General features: G+C 37.2%; 3 protein-coding genes across 3 annotated transcripts in view; all 3 read right to left on the bottom strand.

The window, feature by feature from the left end:
- Positions 1 to 20,878, bottom strand: part of LOC122799780 (protocadherin gamma-A4-like) — a 639,989-nt gene that overhangs the window by 79,827 nt on the left and 539,284 nt on the right. The gene's annotated exons all lie outside the window — the stretch shown is intronic.
- The window catches only part of LOC122799784 (protocadherin gamma-A4-like), a 211,714-nt gene that overhangs the window by 79,827 nt on the left and 111,009 nt on the right, over positions 1 to 20,878 (bottom strand). The gene's annotated exons all lie outside the window — the stretch shown is intronic.
- On the bottom strand, positions 15,616 to 20,189 carry LOC122799781 (protocadherin gamma-A4-like). Its single transcript, XM_044069075.1, has one exon. The coding sequence runs from the start codon at positions 19,829 to 19,831 to the stop codon at positions 17,387 to 17,389; it is 2,445 nt and encodes an 814-aa protein (XP_043925010.1). The 5' UTR covers positions 19,832 to 20,189; the 3' UTR covers positions 15,616 to 17,386.

The raw sequence follows: 20,878 nt of genomic DNA, 5'->3' as shown, positions 1-20,878 counted from the left end.
ATAAATCTTTTCCGGTATGCCAAATCTAGGAATAATTTCTTTAACAAGGAATTTTGCAACAGTAGCTGCATCTGGATTTTTAGTTGGAAAAGCTTCCACCCATTTGGAAAACATATCTATAATGACAAGGCAGTACTTCTTATTTTCGCATTTGTTCAGCTCTATAAAATCCATACAAATAGTATTGAACAGATACGGTGGTGTAGGGAAACTCCCTTGCTTAGGTTTTAATGCCCCTTGTGCATGATGCTTGTTACAAACATGGCATGCTGCACAAAAAATTTTTGTGTAGTTTGTAAATCCATACGTAAACACTCGATTCACTAACTGTACCATCCCCCCTGTTGAGACATGGCACTGCCCATGGCTCAACAAAGCTGCATATCTAAACAAGTTAGATGACAAAATCGGTTTCTTCTCTTTGGAGATGTACAGTCCCTTCTCAAGGATTGCTCCTCGTTTTATCCACTTTTGTTTTTCTACATTTGTAGTAAGTGTCTGCATTGTTTTTAACATTTCTGTCTAAAATCTCAGATGGTTGTAATTCCTCACTCAAAAGAAATACTTCTGAAGCTGAAGCTGCTTGTTTTGCAGCTGTATCAGCCCTCGCATTACCTTTTGCAATTCTATCCTGTTGCTTGGTATGTGCTACGCATTTGCAAATAGCTACGTTTTGAGGTAACTGAATAGAGTCTAACAAGTCTAAAATAAATTGCGCATGGTTAATTGGTTTACCAGTAGATGTTATCATTCCTCTATTTTTCCACTGCTGCGCAAAAACATGTACAGTAGAAAAAGCATACTGACTGTCAGTAAAAATGTTCACTCTCTTACCTTTTGCCAAGGTACATGCCCTTGTCAAAGCAATCAATTCTGCTGCTTGTGCAGATAAGTTGTGTGGTAAAGACTTTGCTTCTAAAATCTCAGTATCAGAAACTACTGCATACCCCACTAGATTCTGTCCTGTAGGACCCCTCCTGCACGAGCCGTCCACATAGTATGTCACCTCGGCATCATCCAAGGGAACATCTGTAAGATCTTTTCTAGGTAGTGTCTTTTGCTCAATCTCCTGCAGGCAGCAGTGTGGTTTGCCATCTGCAGGGGTTGGGAGCAAGGTTGACGGATTCAAAGTTGTGCACCGTTCAATTGTCATATGAGGTTGGCTCAACAGTATAGTCATACAGGAAAGATGTCTAGCAGGAGAAAGATATGCTACTTTTTCTTGCAGTAAAATAATCGTGACTGCATGAGGCACTCTCAATGTGAGAGGGTGGAACAACACAACTGAGGCTGAAGCCTGCACTGCTATTGCAGCTGCAACTACTGCTTGTACACAGTGGGGCAAGGATCATGCCACTAGGTCTAGCTGTGATGAATAGTAAGCTATGGGGTGTTGTTTGTCCCCATGCTGTTGTGTTAACACTGATGTCATATAACCTTGCTTACAATCTACAGTTTGGAAAAATCGTTTATGATAGTTTGGTAATCCTAAAACTAATGAAGAAGCTATCACTTGTTTCAATTTGCAGAAAGTTGATTCTGCTTCTGGTGTCCACTGTAATAAATCTTGTGCTGCCATCGGCTTTTTGAATATCAAGTTGGTCAGTGGAGCAGATTCCAAAGCATAGTTTGGAATCCAACTCTGACAAAAGTTAGTAGTACCCAGGAAGGACATCATTTCCTTCTTGGTAGTTGGTTTCGGTGCTTGTAATATTGCTGTTTTTCTGTCTTCATCTAATATTCTGCCTTCTTTGGATATTACATATCCCAGGTATTTGACCTGTTTTTTCCAAAGTTGCAGTTTGTTTTTGTTTACCTTGTCTCCTTGAGTGGCTAAAAATTGTAATAATGCTATGGTATCCTCTTTGCATTCTTGCTGGGTGGGGGCTGCCAGCAGAATGTCGTCCACATAAAGTAAAATCTGACTGCCTTTCGGTGGGATAAATCCCGCCAGGTTACTTGCCATTTCTTGTGCGAATATTGTTGGACTTTCACAATATCCCTGTGGTAGTCTCGTATATGTATATCATTTCCCCTGAAATGTAAATTCAAACCAATGTTGGCTGTCAGGGTGTATCGGTATTGAGAAAAATGCATTGCTAATATCTACCACAGAAAAATACCTTTGTTGAGGTTTCAAATCATTCAACAAAGTGTGTGGATCTGGCACCGTAAGTGCCCTGGGTATAACTGCGTCATTTACAGCTTGTAAATCCTGGACCATACGCCATTCTCCATTTGCTTTCCTAACAGGAAATAAGGGTGTATTACATGGTGAATCAGGAGATTCTATCAAGACTCCTTCCTTAAGTAAGGCTGCTATTATAGGTTTGATTCCTATTTCTGCATCCTTTCTCAGGGGATACTGTCTCTTTTGAGGTCTAAATGCTGATTTTGGCGTGATAGTAACTGGTCCTGCTGTACGAATAAGTCCTACATCTGATTTCCCTGTTGACCAGAGAGTCTCTAATATGTCTCGTAAGGCTTTCTCCTCTGACTCTAGTAAGAGTGCTACTCAGCTATCCTCACTTGCCTGTGAGTGTACAGCTGGGTGTGTCTGCGTTATCCAATTTAGTTTCTGCTTTTGTACTCCCTGTTTGGAAAGTTCTAACTCTGTCTGCTTTTCCCACCTTGTGACTTTTTCTCATAGGTCTGCCCACTTCAAATTTCTATCTTTAGTTAAACTCACATGTGGTAATCGATTAGATTTGTAAAGTGCTAAGAATTCCTGGGGCAATGAACAGCTTACTACACTGTTTCCTTCTGTGTCCCAGTACAAATTTCGTAGTACTAATCTGTTAGCATGGTTTCTAAACAGTTCTTGCTCATATTCTTTATCAGGTCCTGGCTTGCTACAGTAATATAGAGTGCAATGCAACAAATGCTGTTTATCAGTGTCAAGGGAGGGGGATTTACTGATGGCTATGTTCATCAGTTCTTTGGTTACTGCCCCTGGACCAGTCGTAACTAAGTCCTGGCTGTACCAATAAAATGTTTCACCCTCCGGTCGCACTACAAAAGTATCCATTTGTCGCTATGCTTCCATACCCTGCATAGTTGGAACTACGTCTATGCCAGATATCTGCATAGGTCTCTGCCCAAGAGATTCACTGGGCATTTTGCAGAAACAACAATTTTGCTTTTCTGGGTCATCCCTGAAACTGGGTCAGTTATTGCTATGTTGTGGGAGAGTGGCTCCAGATACAGCTGTCCATTAGCTGCTTTCACTAATATGTAGTCAAGTGATTCTGAATTCTCTGGTAGTTTGGAAGGATGTATCAGGGTCCATGAAGCCCCTGAGTCACACAGGAATTTAACTTCCCTTCCCTCTACCAGAAGTGTAACTTCCGGTTTTGTGTCTGCTAAGTAGAGCTCTAGGCTCAATAATGCTAAGTCCAAAATTTCATTTTCTTCATTATCTGTGATTTCATGCACATCCTATACCTCTTCTATTGCGTCCTCTACCCCTTCTACTACATTTTCACTTGTCTTTTCTTGTTTATTCCTATCCAGTGATTCTTGACTACCATATAGTCAGTCCTCACCCTCCTTGTCTTCTGTGGTTACCTTTTTATTTTGCCTGCAATCCCTTGCTAAATGTCCTTTTTTCCCCCATTTAAAATATTCACCCCTTTTCTTTCTCTCTTCAAAGTCCTCTGATCATTTATCAGATTGTTTATTTCCCTGGGTATTCTTCTTACCCTTCTTCCCAGTTTGTACTACAAAGACTTCTGATCCGTCTTCTACTGCAAATACTTGAGTTTTCTTTTTCTTTTTACTATTAAAATGCCTTTCGGCATGTCTTGCATATTCAAGTAATGACTATAATCTACTTGTACGATGATCTACCATGTGCTTTGTAATAAAGCTGCTAATAGGTGCAATACTGCCTTTTAAAAATGCATTCTTTAGCTGTTGCTCATATGGGGAATCATGTGTTTGGTCTTCAGGTACCTGCATTCCACAATGGTTATTAAAACATTCTAATAATCTGGCATAATATCTATCAACAGTTTCACCTTCTTGTTGTATGCATTGATTAATGCAAGTCCAATCAGCCCTAGGCTTCCATTTCTCAGAGATTTGGTCTGTCAGACCTTTCCCTCTGTTTACCAGTTCTGCGTTACTATGTGGGAGTGGTCTAAGTTCTGCGTCATGGGGATTCCAGTTGCCACTGATCATGTGCCAATCTGGACCTACGATTTGTCTAACTACTTTCTCTACTTCCTCTCCATTCAAATGGTAACTTAACCTCATGCCCTGTAAGTCTTCTAAGAATTTTCTAAAATTAACTTTTGGATGGGGAATTCCCTCTGTAGCTTTACGGATGTCTTCCGGTGTCCACGGTCTATATACTAGAAGAGTTGGGTCCTGTCCTGCCTGTCCTGCCTGCGGATTTGGTACTTTTACGAGTGGACATATCTCTTCTTCACTCATAGCTTGCGAATTTTTATTCATTTCATACAATTCAATATCCCCTCTTAAGTTGCGTGCTCAAGACCTGGTCTCGATAGGATCTCTGACAAACGGTTTTGGTTTTGCGGGAACAGCTGGGTATAGCAGAGGTGGGTCAGCTTGTCCACTCACTTCATATTCTGGTAAGGGAAGCGGAGGGGCTGTTGCTATTACCAAGTTATTGTCTTCTTTATCTAAGAACATTGCTTTTGAATTTTTAATCTTTTGTTCCCTGCGGTTTGCTTCCTCAAGCCACCTGTGTGCCTGAGGGACTCCTAATTGTTGTTGCTTTTTTAGCTGACCTTTTGCATCTGTTTTAAGTTGTCTAACAAGTTTAATAAGTGAAGGTTTATCTAAATTACCGTCAAATTTGTATTTATCAACCCATTTTGTATAATACCTAACATTATCGGCATGCTGTAATTGCATATATTTCGCGTCTTCAGTTAAGGGCAGGTCTCGGGAACTTTTTGTGCACTGATTTCCCATGTTGCCTTAGCTAAGTTAGAAATTGCTACGTAACCCTTTTTATCACGTGGTACCACGATTTACACCTTTTTACAGTTTATCTAGAATAACTGCCTACCTATTCTGTTTCCCTGATCTATGACAAGACAGCAATCTTTTTTGTCCCTGATCTGCACATGCAAATCTCCCTGACAAAACAATAATACTGTAACAAGTCCCTGATCTAAAACAGAAAAAAGGTAAATTCCTCCTTACCTGACTGCTGTTTATCAGTGTGTTGATCCCACCGGAACGTTGACTCATCCTCCAATCCCAGATCAGAAACAGTGGCTGGCCTCTTTCGAATGACAACTCAGTCGGAGGTCTTTCAAAGCAGAAGAGCCGATGTGGCCACTTCTTCATACGGGTACATGCCACCGGGCCCAATTCTGACCTGAGCCAGAGTGAGAGATATATTTCCGGCTCGAAGGACCAAACTGTCAAAGGAAAAATATACTTTAAAAATGATCAATACACGGTAGGGTCAGGTTAAGGCACTTTAATCTTGCAGCAAGGAGACAGAAACATGCTAATACAGAGTTTGTCTGACTAGAATCAGGAAATGCAAGCATTTTTATACATTTTCTAATAAGACATTGCTTACCAAGCTGACGTAGTGAATCACAAGTTTTATCATCATCATTTCGTAGTGATTGTTTTTACAATATTCTGCTTGTACTATCAATTTTTGTGAGAAACTTCCTAAGAAAAACAACGTGGCCTTGGCTACCACCGGTTAGATATATGCAATGTTACCATTCAAGGTACTATGCTAATTTGAGCACAAAGCAGGTATAGATTGCAGTTCATTTCTCCAACAGTCCTTTGTCTGTGTTATCTCTTCTTCCTGCAGCTGTGCATGTTCTCATACTTTGAACAGAGCTAATTGTTCAAAATCATTACATTACAGAATATAGCATTGTTCATTCTTTGCTTCCTGACCTAGCAGATAATCACCTGCTTCTCAAGTACATTTCCAAAAGGCATAAACATGAATATTGCTGTGCTAGCAATTACTAGGTCAGAGGGCATCTTGCAAGTTTCAGAAAGCACACTGCAGTTTCAAAAGCATCTTTTAGTCTCATATGAAACTCAGCTGTATATAAAATAGTGCATATAAAATAGAATGAAAAACGTGTTAACTTATTTAGTTTCTAATTAGCATTAAGCACACATATTAATACATATTTTTCTGACAATTATTATTATTATTATTATTATTATTATTATTATTATTATTACTATTACTATTATTATTAAAGTATTTCATAGGTTCAGAGGTGTTTACTAGGCTAATGACCATAAGGGCCTTTTTAAGCATAGCCATGAATCCCAAAGCTATGATAAGTTCTAATACCCTTGAAAGGTGTAAGCAGGGGTTTGGGAGATGAAACATTTACAAACAGGGCCTGTGAGATTAACCATTTACAGTCCGTCTATGTCCATTTGAAATATAGGTGCTAAACCTAGGATGAATTTCCTGTTCCCCATCCAATTGTCTAAGTTACATTTCAACCGGGTTAGGGAGGGACTCTGCTTCACATGGATGGGAAGCCTATTCCAGAGATGAGGTAGTCTCTGAGATGCATATCTGTCTTTCCAGCATACTCTATTTATATCACAGGCAAGGTTTAAGTCTTTAGAATGGGTAATTCTAGTGCTGTTTGTTTTGTGGATATGCAGAAGGTACATAGTGGGGTCTGACAATGTCTTGTATGCCAGGCATAGATCTCCCCTCAGCAGCCTGTAGGAAACTGAATACAGGGATAGGGCCTTGGGGTGGTCCTCATAGGACATGTTATTCACGCCCTGTATTCTTTAAGTGAGGAACCTCTGTGGACATTCCAATTGTTGGACATGCCTGGTTAAGTAGATACCAAAGGGGGCATTGTACTAAATGATAGGTCTGATAAATGCAGAATACAGTTGAAAAATGACTTCCTTGGACCTAAATGCCATACCTTTGTTTATAAGTTGCACAACATAGAATGATTTCCTCACTGCTGTAGACACATTCTGGTCAAAGGGCAGATTACTGTTTATGTGTGTCCCTAAGTCCCTGACTACTGGGTCATATCTAAGGGGTGTGCTGTCAATATGACAGTTACTGGGGGTGGATGATTTCCCTTAAGGATATGGCATTTAGTGTTAGTTTTAGTCCATGGCTCTGACACAAGTTGTTTGTCTGTGTCAGCCCTTCCAGGAAAACATTTCTGTCAGTGTGGGATTCAATGACAGCTCCTAATTTGCAATCATCTGCAAATTTAGTCAGCCAGAGGCCACTGACATTGGCCTTGACTTCAGAGAAATGAATGCCAAAAAGAAGTGGTCCCAGAACCAATCCCTGAGGGACTCTGCTTGTGAATGGCCTTTTTGTAGAGGTGGACTCCCAATTCTAACTTCCTGGGTTCTGTCCTGTCCACTGGGTGACATAAGGGTTTGTACCTAACCTCTTCAGTTTGTCAACAATACCCGAGTGGGGTATTTTTTGAAATGCCTCAGCCAGATCAAGGTAGGTAGTGTGAACCATTTTTGTTTTCATCCATTAATTTGGTGACCTTCTCAAATAAGTTCACCAGGTTGAGTAGGCATGACCTGCCCTTGATGAAACCAAATTGGGTTGGGTCCAGTGTCTGGAGGTTTACTATGTCATTATTGATCAATTCCATGATAAGTCATTCCATGGCCTTGCATATGAGACTAATGAGACTTATGGATCTGTAGTTTCCAGAGTCTGTAGATGACCCACCTTTGTGCAGAGAGATGACTGTTACTGTTTCCCATTCATGATGCACGAAACCTGTTTGGAGGCTGCAGTTAACCTGTGATTCCAGAGGCCCTGATGCATCATGTTTTATGCTATTTAGAAGGCATCCTGGGATTTTGTCTGGGCCCAATGATTCAGTGTTCCCAGCCTTAGAGAGAGCATTAAGGACCTGTTCCCTAGTGATACAGCAGGAGTGATTTTTGATGGTATTTCCTGTGGGAAGGTTGAGTGGAAGAGAGAGAGGTAAAGATGGAATCGAATTTGTCAGCCAGTAGGTTTGCTATATCTTTTTGTTCAATATAAGTGGCTCCATTTACAATGAGCTCTACACACAATTATGTATTGCCTTTGAGGTTGCAGACATAGCTAAAAAATGCCTTGTGCTTGTTCTTGGCTTGGGAGCACAAATTTACCTCAAATTTAGCTTTGGTAGACTTTATTTGTCCTCTGAGTTGTCTGTTTAGTTTGATGAGAGTGCTTTTATCCTGCTGGGTGCTGCACCTCCTAATTTTTGCCATGATTTTCTTCCTTCTGTTATATAGCCTACTGATTTTGTGATTCCACCAGGGTGGCTTGTGTTTTGAGTTAGTTCTGTACTTCTTCCTGATGGGTACAGCTGCCTCTATGCAGCTATTAACATATATATTAGTGAGGACCAGATCCAGTATGGAATTGCTAGAATAACAGGTTTTGTGTTAGCATGTACTTTTGAAAGTTCTGCAAAGGCAACAGTGTTCTTAGGGTTTATGGAGCCTTGAAGTTTTGTTAGGTTATCACTTAATAGCAAGACGTTAGCCTTAGAGTAGTTCCTGAATATTCCAGGGTTAGCTGGGGTTCCAGTTTTATTTTTACTTCAAAGGATACCATTTTGTGGCCTGATCTTACCAGAGAAGGTATTACACTAGGTGGTGTGCAGCACTCTCCTATATTAGTGAGGACCAGATCCAGTACGGAATTGCTAGAATAACAGGTTTTGTGTTAGCATGTACTTTCTGAAGGGTATAAAGTCTGGAAATCAAATGTATGTCATTATGTAGTAACTTTATTCCTCTATAATTTGCCTGAAAACTTCAAATTTAATGAGGAAAAGAACAAAGGTCTGAGGCAAAAATCTGGTCATTCTGCAAAAATCTGTACAGTTGCAATACACTACTCAAATAATTACATTTTCTTTAGTAATATTTTGAACTGTCTTAAAGTAGTCTACTGTTTAGAGCTAAATAACACATGCTTACGTCATAGGAATGCATCTCTAAAATTGTTGTAGTGCCGACAGTTGAAAATAATGTGTCCCTTTTCAAAGTGTATAGGGGCAACATGTTGATGGCTGAGTAAGTACTGAGCACATTTGTAAATGGTAGGTGGTCAGCGGGGGAGGCAGCATGAGGTTTATCTACAAAATATTAACTCTTGGCTGCACCCCTGTTGTAAAGTGATATACGTTTTCAGGTTACAACATTTTTGACAGCATTAAGTGCAGCCCAGTGTCTGCCATGCTGCTTGTTGGTAGCACTTGGAGTCCTCCAATACAGACATTTTTCTTCTACCTCACATGGCCATCACACACATTCTTATTATTATTTTTTTTTTACTTCTAAGCAGTCTTAAGGTTAAGGAACAAGCAGTCTCTGTAATTAAGAAAAATCAAGAAAATCTAGGCTTTTGGAACCAAAATAGCTATAATATATACAAATCTATGTTCCTAGATAGACACTAGGCTAAACACTAGACAAACCAACTTATGAATTGAGACACCACCCTCACACATTTATAGATAGACAGATAGATAGATAGATAGATAGATAGATAGATAGATAGATAGATAGATAGATAGATAGATATGTATAGCTAAAAGACAAGAATGTTTCTTTCAATAGCTGACAGTTATTTTTTTTAATTATTTAGTCATTTGAAAGCATTTTAAAGAATTCCCATTTTAGAAACCTAAGGACTACAGAAGGGTGGTTGCAATAATATTCCTTTATAACCACTTAATTTGTGAATTACAAATATGGTGCATTAATGTTTCTTTTTCTAGTTTTGTATTTTTGGCTTTATTTTCTTTTTATCCTGATGATGTCTTTTATTTATTTTATCTGCATATCATTGGTGTAACTAAATAAAAAAAAATGCGATGAGTAAAATACTATAATATTTGTAAACTATACATTTATTTGACTACAGTTTACTTTAACTTCACCATACAATACACTGAGCATGTTCATTATTACATGGCTGCTCACCAAATACAAATGCATGCAGTTCCATTATTAGCCAAGTACTTAGTGCATGCAAACACTGGAATTGTGGAAAATATGTAATAGTTATCCAAAGGCTAATGACAGTGATACTGTTTTCCAATCTTTTATCATAATTGGGTATAATTACTTCTACTAATACTTTAATAAATATTCTTAAAAAGGAAAAATCTGGCAAGCAAAGCCTAATTCATTTTATTTAGGCAAGTGCCAACAGGCAAACTTTTTATCTAACATGGCTCTTCTTCTCTTGAAGAAAAAAGAAACAAAGAACTTAAAAATACACACTATAAATAGAACACATTAAAAAGATAGACCAAAACATTTTACTAATAATAGTCAAAATAAAACAGTTTTATCATATGGCCTACTTTTAAAAAATATATTCAAACCATGTTGTTCAGTCATTTCTGAGACAGTTCCAGTTTGCAGTGCCACTAAGTCTCGGCTTTCCATAAGACACGACAAAGTATCCTCTCAAAGGAGACATTTCACAACTTGCAAAATTGAAACTGGTACTGCTCATGATTTTCTCAGTCTTGGCTATGTTCGAAAAGTGTACTCATTACATTTCCACTATGAATATCTTGTAAAAGTTCAGAAATCCTTGTATAGATTTGTATTTCTGTTTTACCTAAATAAAAGGATGGTTATCACAGAAGATTAAGGCTGTGAGATGTAGTTCCTGTGGTACAGTGTTTCATTCCAAGTAACTTAATCAGAGAGTGATCAAGAATTTGTGTTAGGTTCCTAAATGGTCCCCTGGACTGCTAGGCTAGCAACTACCAATGAACCTATAACACATCCAAGTTGTGCCTAACCACCTGTGTGAACTGTCATTTAGAGATGTTTAAGTAATGTGATAGAATGACGACTACTATAATATAAAGATTATTTGCAGAAACTGATTTTCTATAATTTGTAGAATGCAAAATGTCCCGTTTTGTAAATACCTATGTTTAAAAACTGCTACAAGTTCAAAACTAAAAGTCACATCAAACTGAAGAGGAAAGTATCACCTCCATCGAACCATCATCCATTTATCCATCCACAATTCCTATTTCCCATTTTGCACTTGTAGTCAAGGTGTCATTTCAACAGTGACAATCATCTAGAGCCAAAGTTTAAATGCCCCAGTAAAGGAATTGCATTTATCTGTAGTTCTGCTACAAATAAAAAAGCAACATAATGGTCAAAACAAATGGCCATGCTTTAAAAACACCATAGTTGCATAACACCAAGTAGTCTTTAAACACCAGTTAGGTACATGTATAAACAGGGATCCCATGACCATTCTCAATTATTATGTATAGTAGTGTTTGTTAAAATAAAATACATTATGAGTAAGAATATACTCACTCAACATTAATATAATTTCAGTACAATTTGAATCATAAATTATCTGATTGCTGTAACAATCACCTCTTCCCTCCAAGCTACCATCATGCACAATGTACCTTTACAATATGAAATATCAAACATGGCTAGGACATCAGTAAATAAATTGCCAATGTCATGCAGACTGTGAAAAACAAGTTTGGTATCCTATATAACCAAAGGTTTCAGTGAGTGATTGTTTCAGAATATAATCAAAATTCTGTGTGGCTTCTTTAAAACAGCCATGGCTAGAAACAGCTGTGCTCACTGGTGGTATATACAAGTTGTAAAAGAATTTGAGAATTCGGAAAACAGTTGCACATCTTGAAACCTGTATATTTAAACAGCTATACAATTTAAATTAAAAAAAGAATAAAGTTATATATGAATTGTGTGTATCATATTCCTCAACTGTGATTAGCTACAGTAAATGACTGTTAGGCAGACTTTACCACAGTTCACCATGCTGTTTAATATATCATATATACTTTGAGAACAGTTGTTACAGTTCTTCACAAATCTTGTCAAACCCTTGTTACCTTGAATTATAAACAATCTATTTTTTCTCCTTAAAAATTTTAAAAGACTCTGACACTGCTTTACTACAGATGCAAAACTGAACCAAAAACCAGTGCCTTCAGTAAATTATGTCTGTTTCTAATGTGAACTGGTTTATATTATACAGCAAGGACTTAAAACCCTGATAATCCTTTCTGAAGACTGAATAATTAGTATTGCATTCCTTTAACAAGTTCAATCAGCATGAGAAATTATTTTAAATATAAGGGCTTGCTTGCGATTATTTACTGTTAGAGAAGCATTTGAAGGTACTAATAGCCCCTTGGGGCCTTTTTTGAATTTATTAATTGCATGTTTTATAATAAAGAGTATATTTTTAGTGAATTATTTCATTTTCTATTTTTTTTATTTTTGATTTAAATAATTGCAAAACTGTCAAACTTAATGAAAATCACTGGCTTATCACTCCAGTTTACTTAATCTAAGAAATACTAGCGTCATAGGAAGTTACTAAGCAAACAAATTCAGGACTTAAACACTTTTTGTAGTGTTTCACCACTGACATGAAACATAATGTGATAATTTCCTCAAAATTGCAGTCTGTGCAGCTTATACAGTTAAGGAAGGCATGTTAACTGTATCACAATGAAGATGACAGTGCTACTTCTAGGTATAATTCTAAAAAGTAAACACAGGCAGATCACTTCCAGGCCATTACTAAGTGTGCAACACATCGGTGTACTGTAAGCATGATTTACAGTTCCTGCACTAATTGTGGCAGTTAAGGATCAATTGTGGGATAAATAATACTTAGCAAAATAAAGGAGCTTCAGATTTAAGACAATTTGCCAAATTGTGATTTGAACTGTTTTGCCAATAATTCTGAGTCCCAAAAACATTTTTTTCTCAGAGAAACTATGGATTTCTTCCATAGGTCTGCTTAGTCAACTCCCAGCCTTTCATGCTTACACATTTACTCATAAAAGGATGCTTCTGGTCTACTGGCTCTGCCTGATGTTACAGCCAGTACCATATGGTTACCTAGCTATCATTTCTAACTTGCCTAAATCATGTACCTCATTCCCTTATAAAGTATGCTTTAGTTCTGCCCCTGGTATTCAGTCTAGAACTGTATTCCAGGCATCCAACTCCCTCTCCATGATGACATACTATAGGCTGAATTGAGACTCTCTGAGCAGGTAGAAATTATCTCTGACAGCTACCTCATCCTCACTTTCCATCTCAATCCTCTAATATTCTCCTATGATCCGCTTATGTGCTGCATCATATTCAGTCTTCCTTACTAGCTTCTAAAACATTCATTTCTAGGTTACTGACACTTTGTTCATAAGGTAACCCTTTCAGGCTGTTAACTGTAAGTGTGTTCTTCGTACCATTGCTATCACTGTGGCTGTACAATCTATACAAGTAGATGCAATATAACAGCTGTGGTTTCAGTTTCAGAAAAAGATATAATTTCAGGTACTTACAAGTTAAGCCAGTATTTTTATAGTCATAAAAATCTTAGTAACATATTGACTATTTTGGTGTCACCTTTTCATGGTGTCTCTCATAGTTAATAATATGATGATAACCACTTAATGTGCCTTATATTGGATAACTTTTTAGTACAATGTAAGTATCTCAAGCTGACAGTGTTATGTTTGGTGAAGGTGTTTTTTTAAAACATTTTTAGAGAAAACATTCAACAAATCATGAACTAAAAATCTAGGTGAAATATAACACAAGTAATGTAAGCTATGATTTGCTACTAAACTAACAGCTATTATCCTGTCTCTGCTTGAATAGAGTGCCACTCTGAGTTACTCAACCAACTCAATAGCTAAAAAGTGTTTTTGGGTCAGCCCTGTTTGTAAAAATGTGTGTAGAAGGCCTAAACAGCTGCCAATTAAATAAAAAGGGGAGGGTCATTTCAGTTAACAAATACTTTCTTTATTAATACGTAGTTATATATTACAAACCTAAAGTAAGTTAATATGCTGTAAAATTAATTGTTTTAACATTTGCAGATTTTTTTTACAAATCTATCATTCAAAATAAAGATTTAAGTATTAAATTCTTAATTACATCAGAAAAAAACATTATTGACAATTTTACCTACAGAAACATGTGGCAGATTAGGACTATCAATTCCACTCAATACACTCACTTATTTGCTTAGTGATTTATACAATTTTTCTATGCAGCAATAGACTACCCTCTTGATAAATTCATTAACTGGCCCACAAGCACTTCCTTACAGCTATCATACACATTATTCTGAAATTCTTTACTGTTGCTGAAACAATCACATGCTCACACATTTGGATTTGCTCCCAAGAATGAAATGGGTCTGTTAGTACAATGTTTTGTAGAAAATGGGTGAATCAACAAGAATGACCAAGATACCAACTGGCATCTCCTCTAAATGTATACTGTTAGAAGTTTTAGTTTGAAAAGGTACTAAAGATTAACCACAGCAGGACTCTGTTTATGTGTATCATGTGTATCAATGTTAAATTTTTATTATTTTTTTATTAAAACAAACTATATATATATATATATATATATATATATATATATATATACACACACACACACAAACACACACACACACACATGATGTGGTGCTGAAAAGTTCTAAGCGCAAACAACTTTCTAAATTCTGTGCATTATTTTGCCTCTGTAGCTCAAAAGAGAGTTTGTCTTGTAAAGTGCCAATTTGCAGAATCATAATGCTATGTTTTGACATTGTTTCAGATCGTTGATTGAACCATATCAACAAAAAGTATGGAATTTTCAAGTGTGGAATTCTGAGCCATCATGAAGTTAATTTTCCTGCAGAAGAAAACTCCAAAGGAAATCCATGAATGTATGATGCAAACTGGAAATGACAAGTGTCCTTCTTACTCAAATGTGAAGAAGTAGTGTGCAAACTTTCAGCTTGGAAATTTCGAGATGAAAGATGCAGCAAGGTCTGGGAGGCCTTAAATGGTGTCAACTCCTGAAATTGTTGACCATGTCCATGATCTGATTTTGGCAGATTGGTGAATATCAGCTAAAACAATTGTTGAGACACTACAGATATCCAGGGAATGCGTTGGGTTTATAATCCATTAGCAGCTGGGTATGCAGAAGCTGTCAGCCAATTGAGCACCCAATTGTTTGAATGCCAATGAGAAAATATATTACTTGGACACTTCCAAGCTGATTTTGTAGCATTTTCATCAAGCTGGTGCCACCTTTTTGGAATAACTAGTTACAGTTGATGAAACATGGTTACACCACTATGATCTGAGACAAAACAAGAGTCCATGCAATGGCAGAACTCAGGTTAACCAAGGCCAAAGAAGTTCAAGACCCAAAAGTCAGCAGGAAAGGTCATGGCCACAGTGTTTTGGGATCAGGAAGATGTTGTACAAGTATTCATAATATTACACAAAAACAAGTTTTTGTCTTGGTTTATATGATGTAAACTTGGATCAGTATTGTTATGTTAAGTGAGGTGTAACATCAGTACCCTTCAAGTAGCAAGTTTAGATGTATATGTTAGATGGTAAGAATAGGATCCATATATATATATATATATATATATATATATACATATATATATATATATATATATATATATATATATATATATATATATATATATATATATATATATATATATATGTATATATATATATATATATACTTTTTACATTTCTTATATATTTTTTAGCAGTTTAAGCTTGATATGAGTGTTTTATACGTTTTTAAATGATATGCGATGTACACGTTTTTACATGCATGTCTTTATAAACTTTTATATTATGTTTAATTTTGTACTAATGTTTACGCAGATGTCGTGGGTTACATAGCTGTGTCGTAACTTGTTATCTGAGTACGTCACTTTCACTGGAACATTTAAATGTCATGAGAGTTAGGTTGTATTCACTTCTGATGAAGTTTGCCTTGAGTGCAAATGAAAAGCGCTTTAAGTCAATAAACTTCGTGGTTTCTCCTACTGAGCAGTGCCCGTTTTTTTGTTTTCTCAAGTTTGGTTCATGCCAGTGGAGTTTTTCTTAGCTAGGATGAAGGATTAAGACTCTGATATGTTAATGAGTTGCTTCCTGAGATCAAGAATACAGGATCTAATTCCTTCCATTTCCATTGGTCTTCAAGGTGAGTCACTTAACCAAACAGTGCACCTTCGATTCCCCTTGAAAAGGGACACTTGTATCTCATGTGCTTACCAAATTAAATGAATAAATATAGGGACACCTTGGTATTGTCAATAAATTATCCAGTCACTTTACTGTTACTAATACCTCCACCTAGGCTGAAATATGCTAAATTACTGCACTCGCTACACATTAAACTGGATATCATTCTCTTTCTCATACCTATAATGACTATAAAAATCAAAAGTGAGAGCAGTTATCAAATCAAAACAAAGGAAGATTATTAAAAAACATAAAAGGGTAATTTATTCCCTATCTAAAAGGTCTCCGTTTAATTAGATTACAAAATGTACTTAGACATGTGAAGTTAAATACATTGGCATTTCCACTTCACCAGTATAATCCAAATGAGCACCTAAACACTTTCATGCTGTCCTCATAACTTCATACTGTTATCCCTTATTTTGTATCATATTAAAAGGCATGCATCTCTCCAAGTGCTATTCTGACACTTGAGCAACGTATGCCATTTCAAATGATTATCCCGCAACCATTAACTCACAAGAACTGTCCTAGTTCTAAGGAATATGTGAGGAGGTCTCTGTTATAAGAATTTTGATTAGTTTCACCATGTTCTCACCTCTAAAACCTGTAATGCTTTTGAGTTCCTCTAAAAATGTGCTCAACAGAGTACAGCTGCTATGCCTAATTACACTCTTCATGCTGTCTCATTACATCACAATAGACAGCCTAGGAAAGCAATATTAATTTTCTCAAGCTCTCTGAGCACTAGTGGGAGAAGAACTTAAATGATTCTTGCAGTGATGTAGGTTATATGCTGTTGCATCATACTAAGACAGGTATTTCTTTGCAGATATCTGACTTTAATGTTAATATGCTTTTTAGGCTTTGGATGAAAGGGATTTGTGAATCAACTCACTAAAGGTATGAGCAAATAAATGAATACATGTGTAAAATTTTTGCACACAGGATATCATACAATGTGACTGGAAATGCAAATCTACATAACTGAAGACAAACAAAAACAGGTTAAGAAATCATTTCTTTAATTTCCACCTCATCTGATTTATCTACATTTCAGAAACAATTAAATGAAAGAGCTACAAGATCTGCAAAGCCATTTGTATGCATTTTATAAACTGATGAGGGCTATTTTCTTTGGATGATTTCTTAAGCTCAGAGTACATAGAAACCATTATTTGAAGTATGACTATTTGAAGTTTAGCAAAACAAATATCTGATACAATTAATACAGATATAAATGCATCCTTACAATAGGAAAAGGATTATTTGCAAAAGACTTTAAAAGCAAAGAATCATTTGATAAAGGATCTCACCTGGGTAAAAGCATTAGTTTCTGCATAAAACCTATCCTCTGAATAGGGTTCTGTCCTATCTGCATCAGCAATTGCTTTGCTTCCCATTGCATCAAGTCCGTATGGCTTCATAAACTGAAACTCACTTCTTCCAGAATTAGAGGCTAAACAAACCCTCTGTATGTAAGGTGGCTGGATATGTCCCATGGGCTCTCTTTCGCCAAAGTCTGATGGGTGTTCGAGGCTGTAATCAATAAATGTTGGCTTAAGCAACGATGACTGCCTCCATCTGTGAAATCTGATTATAAATATAATTATAATAAAGAAAAAAAACAAGACAGACACGCAAACAACAGAAATCAACAAATAAAGGGTCAGATTCGAGTCTCGGGGTTTGTTTTCTGATGGATTGAGAGCATCCAAAAGGGGCTGAGGAAAGCTGTCCGAATCTGAAACAAGTATGGTGACCGTGGCTGTGGAAGAGTGTGATGGTTGCCCGTTATCTTTCACAATGACAGACAGAGTCTGTTTCATTGGTTCCTTCATTAGAACAGGACGGGATGTCCTAATTTCACCAGTGTGATATCCTACTTTGAAAAGACTAGGATCTGTGGCTTTCAACAAATGGTAGGACAGCCAAGCATTCTGTCCGGAGTCAGCATCCACTGCTACCACCTTAGTCACAAGATAATTTGCTTCGGCCATTAGAGGCACTATCTCTATCCCCACAGAAGCTTCGTCACTAGGCGCTGGATACAGGATTTTAGGAACATTGTCATTCTCATCCAGAACGAAGACGTTGACCGTGACGTTAGTACTAAGGGGTGGTGAACCACTGTCTTCTGCTTTAACTACTATATAAAAGTCTCTGAATGCCTCATAATCAAACGAACGCAAAGCATAAATGTTACCGTTATCTGGATTAATGGAGACATATGTGGAAACCAAAGATTCCCCAACATAACCCGGGACAATGGAATAAGTAACCTGAGCATTTTGCTTCCAGTCAGCATCTTTAGCCTCCACTGTCAAAATTACATGGCCGGGTGGGTTATTTTCCTTTACATATGCAGTGTATTTGGCCTTAGAAAACTGAGGGGGGTTGTCATTTATGTCAGAAATCTTGAGGAAGATGGTCTTTACAGATGAAAGAGGTGGAAAGCCTTTATCAACAGCCGTGATTGTAATATTGTATTCAGGAGTCTTCTCTCTGTCCAGCGACCCATTTAACTCCAATGTGTAATAATTCTTGTATAAAGGTATTAGTTTAAACGGAATATTTTGTTGTATGTGGCAGCTAGTTTCACCATTGTCAGTGGAATCCAAATCATCAATATTTATAAATGCAATAACAGTACCAGAAATGGCATCTTCTGAAATTTCATTAGAAACAGAGGAAATGGTTATCTGAGGTGCGTTATCGTTGTCATCAAGAACGTCAATGAGTACTCTCCTTTGGGCAGTCAGTCCACCGCCATCTTTAGCCTCAACTGTAATGTCAAACCCTTTCGTTTCTTCATAATCTAGAATCCCTTGCAGGATAATTTCACCACTAACTGGATCCAGTCTAAACAAAGAACGTGTTGTATCTGTTATTTTTTTGAAAGAATATCTTACCTCTCCATTAGCTCCACCATCACTGTCTGTTGCGTTGACTTTAATTATTAACGTACCTTTTGGTGAACCTTCTTTCAGACTAGTCTTATAAACTGCTTGACTGAATTCAGGTTTGTTGTCGTTTATATCAAGAACTATGATCTGTATTCGTGCGGTACCAGATCGCTTTGGGATCCCATTGTCTTTTGCTGTGAGTGTGACAAAATGATCGGTCTGTTTCTCGTAATCCAAACTATTATTTAAAACAAGCTCTATGAAGTGACCGCTTTCGGTGTCCGTCACAATCAAGCTGAAATATTCATTAAGGTTAAGGTCATAATCAAGCAGTGAATTTACACCAACATCGGGGTCCTCCGCCTGCCCCAAAGGAAAGCTGGATCCCGGAGATGTCAGCTCACTGATACTTAGTTTAACCTCGTCAGGTACAAACACCGGCGGATTGTCATTGATGTCCTGGATTTCAATCTCCCCGGCAAATATTTGAAAGGGATTTTCAGCAACAGCTTCAAACATCAGAAGACACAAAGGCTTTTTATCACACAATTCCTCCCTGTCTACTCTCTCTGTCAGGAACAAATCTCCGGTCTCAGAATTAACATTTAAAAATCGGTTCTTTGATGATGAGGATATGCGTAGCCGACGAGCTGCCACATCTGTACGAGGTATGCCCACGTCGTTTGCAAGATGTCGAACAAAAGAGCCACGGTCCATTTCTTCTGGAACCGAATACTGTATGACTCCTGAGGTTAAGAGCTGAAACGAATAAAACATGAATAAAAATAATTGGTGCCGGTAAAACTTCCACCTGGGATTGCTGACTTTACCCATTTCAGGACAAAAGTAAATTTAATGATCTGCCTGAGACAAGGTTTCCTACTGCAGCTAAGAACAAGGAAAGTCTCCTTCACACGCTTCCTCAGCTCTACAATCTACTATTGGCAGAAAATGTATCTGCAATCACTTCACTTTCCCTGTCTTAGTTAATGTTAGCTTAAATGTTAAGAGGGAAATATTTCACCACATTAGCAAAGAGCGACCCACAGTGTGTAAAACGAAAATCGCAACAATCGGTTTTATAAAACATGTATTGTCAGGCCATGTCATTTCTGCGTCTGCAATGAGGACACTATTTTGTTGGGACATTTATATAGTGCTATGCTGTAACACGAATTAAAAAAAATAATATAATGTGCATATATAACACTGTAATACAGCCATCTTCCCGGCTTGTGGAAGGTGAACTGTAAATTGTGGCTTTTTCAATGCTAGTTTTCTTAAAATTTTCAACAGAGTATAATAGCAACTCAGCAATCATCAGGCGAATGAATAAAACGGATAGATATCCAAATGCCTACTACAACCGAGGCTCGGGAATGTGTCAGCAAATTAGACGCATAAACCATAATTTATTCTGAAATGGAATTGGATAACACATTCTCTAGACGCCTGTGGACCAAAAATAAAGCCCATGAGTTAAAATTTAACATTCTGCAGAAAATAACCAATACTTGGTTCCCCATATTTTATCTCAGTGCTCCTTACTACTGGGTTTGGTAACAGCAGCTCCATTTTCAGTGAAGGTTGCTCAGATAAGTTTAATACATAATTCACATGGAAAAGGATGGTTTACTCCTTAACTAAAACCATCTGGTAACGAGTGCTTCTTAACCTTTTTGTTTTACCAATATTCTTTAAAAACCGTTTGTACTATTTTTCAGTGCATAGGCAAATGTTTCAATGAAGATTCATTAAGTCAGTTTTCACAAGACACGTATTTTGCTTAGGGTTTGTGTGTGTGTGTGTGTGAGAGAGAGAGAGAGAGTAGTCTCAGACTGCTATACGGAGATCCTTTTCTCCACATGATCACAGTAATCT

Source organism: Protopterus annectens, chromosome 4.part0 (genome assembly GCF_019279795.1).
Source record: "Protopterus annectens isolate FY-2018-M chromosome 4.part0, PAN1.0, whole genome shotgun sequence".
Lineage (NCBI taxonomy): Eukaryota > Metazoa > Chordata > Ceratodontiformes > Protopteridae > Protopterus > Protopterus annectens.
The sequence above is the reverse complement of the archived record's forward strand: the minus strand, read 5'-3'. Positions and strand labels throughout refer to the sequence as shown.

Excerpts from the sequence above, each read along its gene's own strand:
- LOC122799781 (XM_044069075.1), bottom strand. The coding sequence starts at position 19,831 with ATGGGTAAAGTCAGCAATCCCAGGTGGAAGTTTTACCGGCACCAATTA.